General features: G+C 43.1%; 1 protein-coding gene across 1 annotated transcript in view; it reads left to right on the plus strand.

Annotated features, from left to right (window-relative positions):
* Window positions 1-14167, plus strand: part of LOC126238244 (cadherin-86C-like) — a 333139-nt gene that overhangs the window by 236293 nt on the left and 82679 nt on the right. Inside the window, exon 12 of the mRNA XM_049947781.1 lies at window positions 12799-12952. Within this exon, the coding sequence (XP_049803738.1) occupies window positions 12799-12952 (154 nt within the window). The remainder of the gene's footprint in view (window positions 1-12798; window positions 12953-14167) is intronic.

The raw sequence follows: 14167 nt of genomic DNA on the forward strand, positions 1-14167 counted from the left end.
AACTTGTGTTAAGAGTGAATCTGCTTTACAAGATTGACTTACGGTGCAGATGCCAAAATGATACGCTCTGCTGCAATCATTCTTGTGTTCTCAGCTTGTGAATATTGTTCCCCTCCATGGGAAGACCGCACCACACAACAAATTGATATGCAGCTCAATGAAGCCATGGGAGTTATCTGACTGCTAGACCTATGCCCATTTAGTGGTTACCTGTCCTAGCTACTATTGTTTGGACAACATGGTTGTAGAGTAACAGCGATTGGTATAAAATTAACTTTGTATTAGGAAAAACAGTCTTAATCATGTTTATTTACTTATCTCTTGGAAGATGCCCTACAAGATCCACCAAAAACTCATCTGACATCATCAAGGCCACCCTGGGTTGATTTGGAAAGTATCAGTATCCAAGTGGTCACAACACTGGAATGAATATCCACCCAAAAGTGCTCACATGGTTCAAGATCCTACAAAGAAGGTTGGCAGATTCCAATTACTGTGAGAGACCTGGTAGAAATTGAACAGCTTTAGAAAGGATCAATAAGAAATGGGGTTTCTGTTCATCTGCTGGAGAGCAAAGGAGCAAACAAAAGAGCAAATTTTTTTCCAGTAATTTTCTGGTTTGCAGCCAGATCCCATCAACATTCTGCCATGATACTTCAGCCCAGAGATGTCCGGCCATCCTCAGGTGAGTAGACAAAATACTGAAGAGATGTGATGCAGTCATGGTATTTATAGTGAATTCCGTGCATGCAAATCCTACTGGCGATTTATGGCACATGTGTTAGGAGGTGACATGCGTAAGGCAGCCAAGTTGCGTGTGCTGCCCTCAGTGGTGAAGTAAGAACAAACTAATTACTGAGTATCAACTGAACATGTTGATTCCATTGTGACTGCATAATTTTAATAATAGGATTCCAGTTTCTATCAAACTGAAAGCCATTATCATGATTCATTAAATTATCAGCAAGCCGTATTTCCATGGATTCTTTAATTACAGAGTCCCAGAAGCTGGAAACCAGTGCTAAAATTTTGTTATTATTGTCTTCCAAGGAATGTCCCATGGAATTGCAATGTTCTGCCACTGCTAGTTTCAAAGGTTGCCACAGATGGGTGTGTCTTTCATGTTCTACACAGCATTCCTGGACCGTTCGTGTCATCTGACCTATATATGCAGAGCCACACTCATAAGGAATTTTATAAACACCCACCTTCCTCAATTGTAAATTGTCTTTAACGGATCCAACTAAGGCCCTGCTCTTTGCTGGTGGACGGAAGATGACATTAATATTATTCTTCATAAGCAATCTGCCTATTTTAGAAAACATGTTCTCAGTGTATGGAAGGAATGCAGTTGATTTATAGTCATCATCAGTCTCCTCAGAGTACTGATTCTTGTTATTATAATTGTGCATGGCCTTCCGTATTTGACGTGAAGTATAGCCAATATCTTTAAAAACCTTCTCCAGATGCACTAATACTTCATGAAGGCTATCAGCATCTGAAATTACATGCGCCCGATGAATTTACGTACTAAGAACACTGGCGGTTTGTGCGGGGTGATGACAGCTGGACGCCTGAAGATATAGATCTGTATGTGTGGTTTTTCTGTACACCGAATGTCCCAAAGACCCATCATTCTTATGGCATACTAACATGTCTAGAAATGGTAAAGTCCCATCTTTCTCAATCTCTGTAGTAAACTTGATATTCTCATGTAAAGAGTTTAAACACCAGTACAATTCACATTTGTGGAATTCGTTATAAATATCATGACTGCATCAGGCCTCTTCAGTACTTCGTCTACTCACCTGAGGATGGCCAGATGTCTCTGGGCGAAAATATCATGGCAGAATGTTGATGGGATCCAGTTGCAAATCCGAAAATTACTGAAAGAGGAAATATGCCGAGAAAATTTCAGAAGTCACAAAAGAGTGCATTGTTAAGAAGTATATATGGCCAATATATGTATAAATTACCAGCATTCTGGAACATTTGAGGTTTGTATAAGTAGCTACACTCTCCAGTCAGGCAATCAGTTCTGCTGTGGCTATACGACGGTGTTCATAATAAACATGCTTTCAGTTCTTAGTGTTGTATTTCATTGATCGCCCTGCTTTTATATTTTGTGGTTATGATGTGACAATGTTTGTAGAGGTACTGGATTCTTTAAGAAATCTACAAGGGCTGTTCAGAAAGTAGGGAACATTTCTGCCTGATGCCACTAGGCATGCGCCAATTGCATATTTTGATATGTCCATGCTCGGCAGCTCAGTCCGCATTCATCTGTGACAGTGGGAATGTCTCTGCATGTCTGGTGTTTTCAATATTCGAATTTGAAATGTGCACTGCAATCGAAAATCCCCAGTTGCGAGGTGCGGTCTGTGATATGGTTTTTGTTGTCAAAAAACCTAAAAGTATAGAAATTTATTGTGAACTGTGTGAAGTGTATGGAAACAATATAATGAATGAGTGTGAAGTGTATGGAAACAATATAATGAATGAATTTTCCATCTGGAAATGGTGCATTTGGTTTATGAATGGCCAAACCAATGTTCATGCTGAAGGGAAGAGTGGACGCCCAAGCATTGTGACTGATGATCTTGTCGCTAAAGTTGATGAAACGATTTGTAAAAACTGTAGCTTCACAGTAACTGAGCTTTTGCTTTCTTTTCCACAAGTTCAAAACAAACACCGAGGAAAGCTGACATCCAAAATTTTGTTTTTGCGTGACAATGCCCGACCTCACATGGCAAACCGTACTAAAGAACTCCTTAATTCATTCAAATGGGAAATTTTCCCTCATCCGCCCTACAGCCCTGATCTTGCACCAAGCAACTTCCACTTGTTTCCCAAGATGAAGAACTGGCTTGCAATGCAGCACTTTGATGATGACATGGAACTCCATGCAGGCGTGACTCACTGGCTGAAGTCTCAGGCAGCAGAATTTTACGATGAAGGTCCAAAGCTTGTCCACCGCTATAATTGCCTCAATGTGTTTGGTGTCTATGTGGAAAAGTAGTATATAATATATAATAAAATGTATTTCTTGTACTTAGTGTTTTTTTTAATGCCAAAATGTTCCCTACTTTCTGAATAACCCTCGTATATCACCATGGTTCCAATTAGGCAACATAAAAGCCATCACCTTCGCAGACAGGAACCGGAATACAAACAGCACATCATTCTTAAGATCCATATATTCAGGAAGTAGATGGATTCCAAAATAGCAGTACGTCAGTTTCACATCAGGCATCCATCAGTGGTTTCAGGAGACACTGAAATTGCTGAAAGGATTCAACAAGTCACAAAACACACCAAGTGGGATGATATGATGTATTTGACAAATGTTTACTTTTAGTTGGGTGGCACAACCCAACTGCGGTTCCAGAAAAATGAAAAGAAGCATAATATTGGGGACAAATTCAGGCCAAACTGAAGAAAATATTTGGCAACAATCAGATGCAAGTCCACTTAGCAAAAGAACAATTGGAGTAGAGGGACCAACTTCATGTGGAGACGACACAGTCACACGCACAGAAAGTTTTGGGCCTATGCCACATCATGAGTCCTAACATGACATAGGCTGACAACATCTCACGCTTAATGAAGGGAGTTCAAGAAGACATGTGGCAAGTTCTGGTAAAGGGTGTCAGAGAAACAAAGAATTCATCAAGTGATGCCAGAGAATCAAGGAAATGCAACATAAAGAAGAGTCAACCAGAAATGTTGAATTCAGTACACAAGAGATAGCAACCATGAATGTCAATACCAGGTACCAGGAGGTAATAGAAAATGTTGAAGAAGTGTTGTATCGATTTTGGCACCAATCTCTGCTACTAGTCGAATGTGTCATGAAGCAACAGCTTGGCCAACTTCGACTTACACTGCAATTGTCAAATGACAACTAAGCATTCAATCAGTGCAGGTACATCCAACTCCTCTGCTAAGTACACTGTCACACAGAAAAACAGACATTTGGAGGATGGAGAAAAACATGACAATATTTTTTCACTGTGAAAGCCATGGACATGTTGCCTGCTACCGCAGAGAGAGAAGATGAGTGTTTTATGACTGTTACAATGCAAAATGTCACACATCCCAAAAGTCTCATTCATGGCAGTCAACCACAGACAGTTATAATCAGCCTTTAGGATGAACCCAGTTATCATACCCTGGACCAGGTTACTCCACAGCATGATGTAGCCATTCCACATCAACCTATAGAGGTACTAGCCTCTCGCCTAACCATCTACTTCAGGAACACTAAGTGCAGTGACCATTTACAGAGCTGAGGCCACCACAAATGCAAATATTCCATGATGATAGTAACCAAAACATCCAAAAATATCATCGATAGCCAACCAGTCGAGATGCTATCTGACTCAGGGGGCTTAGCCCACCTGGCTAGCTGGTCTAATGCACTGCTGCCCAAGGAGGAAGGCATGCCAGTCCCTGGTATAAATCCACCCAGCGGATTAGTGTTGAGGTCTGGTGTGCTGGCCAGTCTGTGGATGGTTTTTAAGATGGTTTTCAATCTGCCTCGGTGAATGTAGGCTGGTTCCTCTTATTCCACCTCAATTATACTATGTCAGTGATTGCTGCACAAACACTGTCTCCACATACGCATACACCATAATTACCCTACCACTTACCACGCAAACATTTGGGGTTACACTTGTCTGGTATGACATGTTCCTGGGGGGGTGGGGGGTCTCTATGTCGTTTATAGATCCCCAGTTCAGTAAACACACACACACACACACACACACACACACACACACACACACACACACACACACAAGGGGGCTTCCTTTCTTGTAATGTCAGATGTTTATTATCGTCAATCGTCAGTAATAGAAGAGGAATTGATTGTACTGAGAATCGCAAATGGGAAATAGGTACAGCTGACAAGAACATGCATTGAAAGAATAACTGTCAATGACAAAACACAGCCCTTCAAATCTGTTGTTTCAACAGAATGTAATCATAATGTTATACTCAGATGGGACTTTTTGCAGGCATCACAAGCAGTCATAGACAGTGGAAGATTAGAGCTCCAGACTGACAAAGCTGTTCCAACAAGCAAAAATAACAAAGAATGCTCTGGGTAGTTATTTGCCGTTGAAGACTTTTTTACTGCGCCTTCATCAGTGAAACAAGTTGCAGTCATCAGTTGAGATGCTTAGTTAAACTGTAAAGCTTCTGTCGACTGCAAAGATATACTGGGCTCTCAAAGAAATCTACATGCCAGTGACAATCATAAGCATTGTAGATGGTCAGGGAGAACTTGGATCACTAACTGCCATGAGTAGCCACAATGCACCCTTAAAGGGTTATGTATAGGGGCAGCCAAACTACTCCAGTACAGGTAGCTTAGTTTCATCAAAGAAGAATCATGCTCCACTATAGTTGGATCCACAAACGATGGCAGTTCGCGCATTCTGAGGCACAGACAGGGGTTGCATTGTTGGCGATTCCAAGTGACAGATGGGGTACATGCATGCGCATACTTTCTGCTTGAAGAAAGCATATATCCTGAAAACTATGTCTCTCGCTTGCTTATGCAGAATTGCTCACTTACCACCACCATCAGCGATGACAACTCACAAGAAATGGAATAGAAATTCACTAAACAACTCACTACAATCATGTTTAATGCTCGCATTAGCTATGAAATTTATAGCAGAGTGCTCCAAACACTTCTGAATGCTCATTGGCTGTCGGAGAATGCGTGATGTAGATGTGCAGAACAGACCTGAACTTGACCACCATTGTTCGTGACTCCATCTATACCAATACAGACCTAACAGGGGAGGAAGCTACTATCAAACTGCCAATAGAATCTGGCCTGACTGAGGAACATCAGCAAGTGATAGCTAATCTGCATCAATTTTCAGATGCTTTCAAACCCAGAGTTGAAAAAAGACAGAACAAGCAGCACATGGCTCAACATCTCAAGAGCACTGGCAATCATCCAGCAATTAGCCAGTGCTCATATAGAGTTTCAGCACGTGAACAACAAACAGTCTAGTACAAAATGGAGAAGGTGCTGCAAGTTGACATTATTGAAGCTTCAGGGAGCTCTTGGTCCTCTCCTGTGATCTTTGTGAGGAGTAATGATGGCACATGCTGTTTCAGCATCAACTACCAACGGCTGAACAAAATCATGAGGAAAGATATCTATCCATTACCAGTTCAGTGCAATGGTGCTGCTGTACCAGTTGCCTTAGAGGTAATTGTGGCACATGCTTCCATAGTTGGCATTCCTTACAGTGGCTCACTTAGTGTTTAAGAAATTGGTAGAGATCTGGTTAGTGATACCTGTGTCTGATACTGTCTAGTGTCTTCACAAATCTCAAGTGACCAGATGTTGGAATATCATGGAAAAAGCTTCAGGAAAGCTGGCTATAAATGAGCTGGGGTGACAATGAACCATTTACCTCTTTTCAGCAGCAATATCATTTAATGCAATGATGAGTGAGATTTCAACCCTGCTGCTGTGTTCCGCCAACAGATTCCTTGAAAGACAGCTGGTGTCCTTTTGTTTGGGTCCACTTTTATATACCACTATGATGTCATACTCCTGAAGCCTCAGCACTCACCTTACCAATTGACATGATGAATTCCTCAAGCTAGTCAGCCAGCATAGAGATAGTGGTCCATTACAGTGGAGAATGGTTTGCCAAATAAATACATCTGGAACATGTTGATGGCCCAAAAAAAATGCAAGAAACTCTTTCTCGGTTATGCAGTAGTGCATCTTGGACTCGGAGAGTATCCTGGAAGCACAAGTTATGACATTTTCAGCCTCTTACTGAATCTGTACTAGAACTGTACAATTTCAAAACCACTAGTGTCAGTCTACACACTGATAACACCCTAGATGGTTTGAAAGGAGCAAAGTTTTTCTCAACGAGAGATTTGCAGACAGGCTACTGGAAAAATGATGTTGACAAGGCTCACTGGCAGAAGATTGCCTTCATAACTCCTGACAGCCTCTATGACTTTAAAAGTTATTCTGTCTGTGTAACACTCCAGCCACCTTCAAAAGTATGACAGACAATGTGCTTCAAAACCTTAAATGGACATGTCTTTGCTGTCTGGAACACATTATCATTGTTCTGAAGACATTTGAAGGTCATATAAGCCAACTGACAATCATTTCAAAGCGTGTTAAGACTGCAGGCCTCTGCCCGAATCCGAAAAAGTGCCTCTTTGGTACTCAAGAAAGAAAAATTTTGGGGCACCTCGTGAATGGCAGTGGAGTCTGTCCCAATCCAGAGAAAATTAGAACTGTTACATATTTACCAATTCCTCAACACATTAATGATGTCATAAGTTTTCTCAGAACGTTTTCATACCACTAGTGATTTATAAAGGACTTCTGTACCAAGGCATGTTCCTTGCAAGAACTACTGCAGGAAGATATTAAGTTTTCCTTGAATGAAGTACAAAAAAGATCTTAAGGAGGCACTAACATCTTCTCCAGCTCTAGTAATGTAGAATGAGAATGCTGACACAGAACATCACACTGAAGCTAGCAGTTTTGGAATAGGACAGCTCTACTACATATTCAGAAAGTGGCGGAAAAGATGGTAGCTTATGCTTCCAGGATACTCTTCAAGTCCATGATGAACTTCTGTAAAACTGAGAAAGAGTTTCTTGCATTTTTTTAGGCCTGCAAGATGTTTCAGATGTATTTATTTGGCAAACCTTTCTCCACTGTAATAGACCACCATTCTCGATGCAGGCTGACTAGCTTAAAGAATGCTAGGTGGATGCTGAGGCTTCAGGAGTACGATGTCGTAGTGGTATACAAAAGTGGACACAAACAAAAGAACACCACCTGCCTTTCAAGGAATCCTTTGTCAGAACACAACAACATGGATGAAATCTCAGGCATTGCTGCATTAAATGACATTGCTGCTGAACAGATGGTTCATTGTCATCGCAGCTCATTATCAGCCAGCTATCCTGAAGCTTTTTCCAAGATGTTCCAACATCTGGTCACTTGAGATTTGTGAAGACACTAGACAGTATCAGACACAGGTATCACTAACCAGATCTCTACCAATTTCTTAAACACTAAGTGAGCCACTGTAAGGAATGCCAACTACAGAAGCAAGTACCACAGTTACCTCCAAGGCATTTGGTACTAGCAGCACAATTCCATCAAATGGAAATTGAACTCTTGGGGGAGGTTCTCAAAGTCAGCAAATGGGGATTGATGGATAATTGTCTTCACTGACTATATCACCTGGTGTGTGGTGACCAAAGCTGTATTGACTGCCAGTGACTGCCAAAGCTCCAGAAATTGCAAAGTTCCTTGTAGAAGACATCAGTTTTGAAGTGCAAAGTATCCTGTGTGATGAACTGTTATCACGGAAAATTCTTCCAGTTGAGACCGGTGTTAGAGATTTCACATTGTTACACCAGCTATCAAATGACTACTGCATACCATCCACAAACAGATGGTCTCACAGAATGCTGGCATATATGCTCTCTATGCACATAGATGATGAACAGAGTGACTGGGGTACAATAATGCCGACCATGACATTTGCATAAAACACAGTGAAACAAGACACTACAGGGTTTACACCATTGTTTCTCTTTGATGGTAGTGAGGCTGAAACATAAATAATGGATACACTGTTCTTGTTTCAACAGGGCAATACTTAGGATGACTATGTGAAACCCCTCATCACAAGGACTGAAGGATCAAGGCATTTAGCTTGCATATACAGGGTGTGGTAGATAAGTAATGAGACTGGCCGCCGCGCGGCGCCCCAGTCGCTTGCAGGGTGGTCTCCACCTGTACTTCACGTGGTGGGGGATCTGAGCTAACAATAGAACCAGTTCGCAGTCGCGTCGGAGCTCTGGTGCAGTGAGGGTCGAGCTTCGCGTATTACGTTGTTTGTGTGCCCGTGACACTTGTGAAAACGCTGAAGATGGATCGCTCGATAGAACAGCGGTATGCAATCAAATTTTGCTTTCGCTTGGGCAAAACTGCTTCGGAAACTTTTGCTATGATTACGGAGGCCTACAAAGAAGACTGCCTATCAAGAGCTCAAGTGTTCCGGTGGTTTAATGAATTTAAAAACGGGAGGGAATCCGTTGAAGACATGGAACGATCTGGACGCCCTTCAACGAGTCATGTGGATGAAACGGTGGCCAAAGTGAAAGAACTCCTGGACTCCGACCGTCGTTTAAGTCTCAAAATGATCGCCGATGAGGTCTCCGTGAATAAATTTACGGTTCACCAAATTGTTACGCAAGATTTGATGATGAGGAAAGTTTGCGCAAAATTGGTTCCCCGAGTGCTCACCGCCGAACAAAAGCAACAACGAGTGGACGTTTGCTGTGAGATGTTGAATGATTTGGAAAATAATCCACACTTTTTAGACAACGTAGTAACAGGCGACGAATCGTGGACATTCCAGTACGACCCGGAGACGAAAGCCCAGAGCTCGGAGTGGCACACACCGGCATCCCCGCGGCCGAAGAAAGCAAGAATGTCAAAGTCCCGCATCAAGACAATGCTGATTGTGTTTTTCGACAAGCGGGGGTTAATTCACAAAGAGTTTGTCCCTCAGGGGAAGACTGTCAATGCCGAATTCTACAAAGAAGTCCTTCAGCGATTGCACAGAGCCGTCAAACGGAAGCGACAGGACCTTGCTCAACACTGGCGTCTCCACCACGACAACGCTCCGGCGCACACAGCGTTCCTCGTGACCTCCTACTTGACCCGAATTGGAGTTGAAGTTTTGCCACAGCCACCATACAGCCCTGACTTGAGTCCTCCTGATTTCTTCCTATTTCCGAAGGTCAAAAGGTGCCTGAAGGGTCATCGTTTCGACGATATTCCGAACATCCAACGTGCTGTCATGAAGGCACTAACTGGGATAACTCAAACGGACTACAGTGGGGCCTATGAAGCTTGGAAAACGCGCTGGCAACGTTGTGTCGACGCCCAAGGCGAGTACTTTGAAGAATATTAACGTTTTGTACAAATTGGATCAATAAATTTGTTTTTCTAGACTGAGTCTCATTACTTATCTACCACACACTGTAGACCCTAGACTCTCAGGAAAGTGGATGATAGTGCTATAACATCATGCACAGGCCAGTGAGATGCAGCCCATGAGGCTTGGTATGGATTTTTACACCTGTGCAAAAAGTGGAACTGTTAGAAAAGCTACTAAAGTCTGCTTTGGGCTACATCTTTTTGTCATTTGTTGGATGTATGTGATGTCAAGATATATGACCCTTCATCAAGAAGAGAAAATGCAGATATTTGTCCAAGTCCTATGTATGAAGCTCTACTGCAATCCAGAGGCACAGATCGACAACAGGAGATTCAAGGAGACTGAAGATCAACTCAATGATCACAAAGCTTCAACAGAAGGGGCTACATTTGATGCTATTCATAGCGAGGAGGATGTACCAACATGACCAGAACATGAGGATCTGCCTGCCAGCACAGGTATACAGAGAACCATTGATAAGATCTAGATCAGGGTGCTACCCCATTGAGAACCTCTGAAACAGTGGTTGCTGTTTCTGCATATATTGCAATGAAGTGAGCTCTGGAGCATACAGTGTGGTGTAGTGGTTGGCTTCACTGGTTGGCTTGCTGTGGGTCACCCATTCAAACCTTAACACCAGCAATTATTTCTTATTTAGTACTTATCATTTCTGGAATGTTCTTGTAATATTTTATGTTTGTATATTCTGGAATATTCTATATCTGTACAAAACACCAGTGTTCAAGAGTATTCAGTGTTTCTATAAATAGCTGCACTCTCCATCCTAGAGGTAAGTTCTGTTCTGGCTGTAAATTGGCATTCATAATAAATGTGCTTTTAGTTCGAAGTGTTGTATTTCATTAATAACCTTCCTTTTTGATGTTGGACTTGGGTGTTACAACATCACATCACTCAATTTACACTCCTGGAAATGGAAAAAAGAACACATTGACACCGGTGTGTCAGACCCACCATACTTGCTCCGGACACTGCGAGAGGGCTGTACAAGCAATGATCACACACACGGCACAGTGGACACACCAGGAACCGCGGTGTTGGCCGTCGAATGGCGCTAGCTGTGCAGCATTTGTGCACCGCCGCCGTCAGTGTCAGCTGGTTTGCCATGGCATACGGAGCTCCATCGCAGTCTTTAACACTGGTAGCATGCCGCGACAGCGTGGACGTGAACCGTATGTGCAGTTGACGGACTTTGAGCGAGGGCGTATAGTGGGCATGCGGGAGGCCGGGTGGACGTACCGCCGAATTGCTCAACACGTGGGGCGTGAGGTCTCCACAGTACATCGATGTTGTCGCCAGTGGTCAGCGGAAGGTGCACATGCCCGTCGACCTGGGACCGGACAGCAGCGACGCACGGATGCACGCCAAGACCGTAGGATCCTACGCAGTGCCGTAGGGGACCGCACCGCCACTTCCCAGCAAATTAGGGACACTGTTGCTCCTGGGGTATCGGCGAGGACCATTCGCAACCGTCTCCATGAAGCTGGGCTACGGTCCCGCACACTGTTAGGCCGTCTTCCGCTCACGCCCCAACATCGTGCAGCCCGCCTCCAGTGGTGTCGCGACAGGCGTGAATGGAGGGACGAATGGAGACGTGTCGTCTTCAGCGATGAGAGTCGCTTCTGCCTTGGTGCCAATGATGGTCGTATGCGTGTTTGGCGCCGTGCAGGTGAGCGCCACAATCAGGACTGCATACGACCGAGGCACACAGGGCCAACACCCGGCATCATGGTGTGGGGAGCGATCTCCTACACTGGCCGTACACCACTGGTGATCGTCGAGGGGACACTGAATAGTGCACGGTACATCCAAACCGTCATCGAACCCATCGTTCTACCATTCCTAGACCGGCAAGGGAACTTGCTGTTCCAACAGGACAATGCACGTCCGCATGTATCCCGTGCCACCCAACGTGCTCTAAAAGGTGTAAGTCAACTACCCTGGCCAGCAAGATCTCCGGATCTGTCCCCCATTGAGCATGTTTGGGACTGGATGAAGCGTCGTCTCACGCGGTCTGCACGTCCAGCACGAACGCTGGTCCAACTGAGGTGCCAGGTGGAAATGGCATGGCAAGCTGTTCCACAGGACTACATCCAGCATCTCTACGATCGTCTCCATGGGAGAATAGCAGCCTGCATTGCTGCGAAAGGTGGATATACACTGTACTAGTGCCGACATTGTGCATGCTCTGTTGCCTGTGTCTATGTGCCTGTGGTTCTGTCAGTGTGATCATGTGATGTATCTGACCCCAGGAATGTGTCAATAAAGTTTCCCCTTCCTGGGACAATGAATTCACGGTGTTCTTATTTCAATTTCCAGGAGTGTATAATGATTTTGTAGGTTTCCAACAGAAAATATTTTACTGTTACATAATAAACACAATTGCCACACTGTGAAAGAGTAGCTTAATAAATAAAACGTTCTCAGTGCAAATGCACAGTAAGAAGGTTAGTTGTACAGTGGCCTCATTTTACTGTAATTGTAACAGCTAACTTTCTTAAATGTATGCCCTGTCAGTAGTGCCACTGAAAATGGAGCATTATTTCTATTATAATGTTATAAGCAAAAGAATCTGTCATGGTATTACTGGTGGAATCACCCCCAAAAATGTGAATTAACTTAGCCAAACTGCTTTAACTTAAAGTGAAATGAATTATTAACACCTGAATTCACCTTCTCCTCATTATGTGTCAGTCATCTTTCCGCTTTACTTGGTTTCTACTCCAAGAAACAATTATCTGAAAATTTGCAGGTGCATGCTAGCGATGTGGACACTGGAATATTTGGAAGAGTTCGGTACACTCACATTCTTGGTCTCCACAACAGCTCACTCACACTTGATCCAGTAAGTGGAGTTGTTCTGGTTGCCACCAGCAATCATGGATTTGATCGTGAAGCTGCTCCTGGTATGTAATCCTACAAAGACAGTCATAAAGATTTCATTTTAGTGTGTCTTTTTTCAGTGATAATACCGGTAATTATAATTGCAGTAGAATTCTCCAATTTTTGCTACTGTCAATCAGTTGTGCTTTACCTGTTTTGAAATTTTCTGTATTAATAATAAAATCCATGCGTACTATGTTTTTCATGGTAGTATGTTGTTTTATCACATGTAACCCAACAGAAAACTCACATAAATTAGTTTGAAGAGTAGGAATGCCAAAAGTAAATCTACAGCAAAGTATTTTTGGCTTGTTTTTAAAAGTTGTTTTGTTATCTGATATTGCACATTACCTGGCAAATAATGTACCACTGTAACTTTCTTCATCCTGAGACAATAACTGATCTCCAGTTAGCCTCTGGTAACAGATTTTTGTATTCGCATAGTAAGTTTTAAAGTCTTTAATCTTAGCCCTGAATGTTCAATAGATCATTCTATCTTATGGCAAGACATTCAAAGTACTGCAATATATTATATAAGCGAACTTTGCTTTTTAGTGAATGTCAAGGCCATTAATAGAACTCCATATTCCTAACACTGCATCTCTTACAGTTCTTCTTCATGTTGGGGTTTACGAAACACAAAGTGTGAATGAATGAAATGCATGAATGTACAAAACTGAAGCTTCATATTCTTCTTTGAAGTGCACAAGTAAAACTCCCAAACCAGTATCCTAACAATGGTTGTGGAACAATAATTCATTATGATAATTAAATGGACACCCTAGCTGCCAACAGGCGTTGATGTACTTAATTGGGGACATGTTGAAAATGTGTGCCCCGACCGGGACTCGAACCCGGGATCTCCTGCTTACATGGCAGACGCTCTATCCATCTGAACCACCGTGGGCACAGAGGATAGTGCGTCTGCAGGGACTTATCCCTTGCACGCTCCCCGTGAGATCCACATTCCCAACATATCCACACCACTACATTCGTAGTGCGCCTAATAGATGTTTGCCCATCATACTCATTACTCGTGGCAGATTAATCTACATGTTAGGAATGTGGATCTCATGGGGAGTGTGCAAGGGATAAGTCCCTGCAGATGCACTATCCTCTGTGCCCGCGGTGGTTCAGATGGATAGAGCGTCTGCCATGTAAGCAGGAGATCCCGGGTTCGAGTTCTGGTCGGGGCACACATTTTCAACATGTCCCCAATGAAGTACATCAATGCCTGT

Source organism: Schistocerca nitens, chromosome 1 (genome assembly GCF_023898315.1).
Source record: "Schistocerca nitens isolate TAMUIC-IGC-003100 chromosome 1, iqSchNite1.1, whole genome shotgun sequence".
Taxonomy (NCBI): Eukaryota; Metazoa; Arthropoda; class Insecta; order Orthoptera; family Acrididae; genus Schistocerca; species Schistocerca nitens.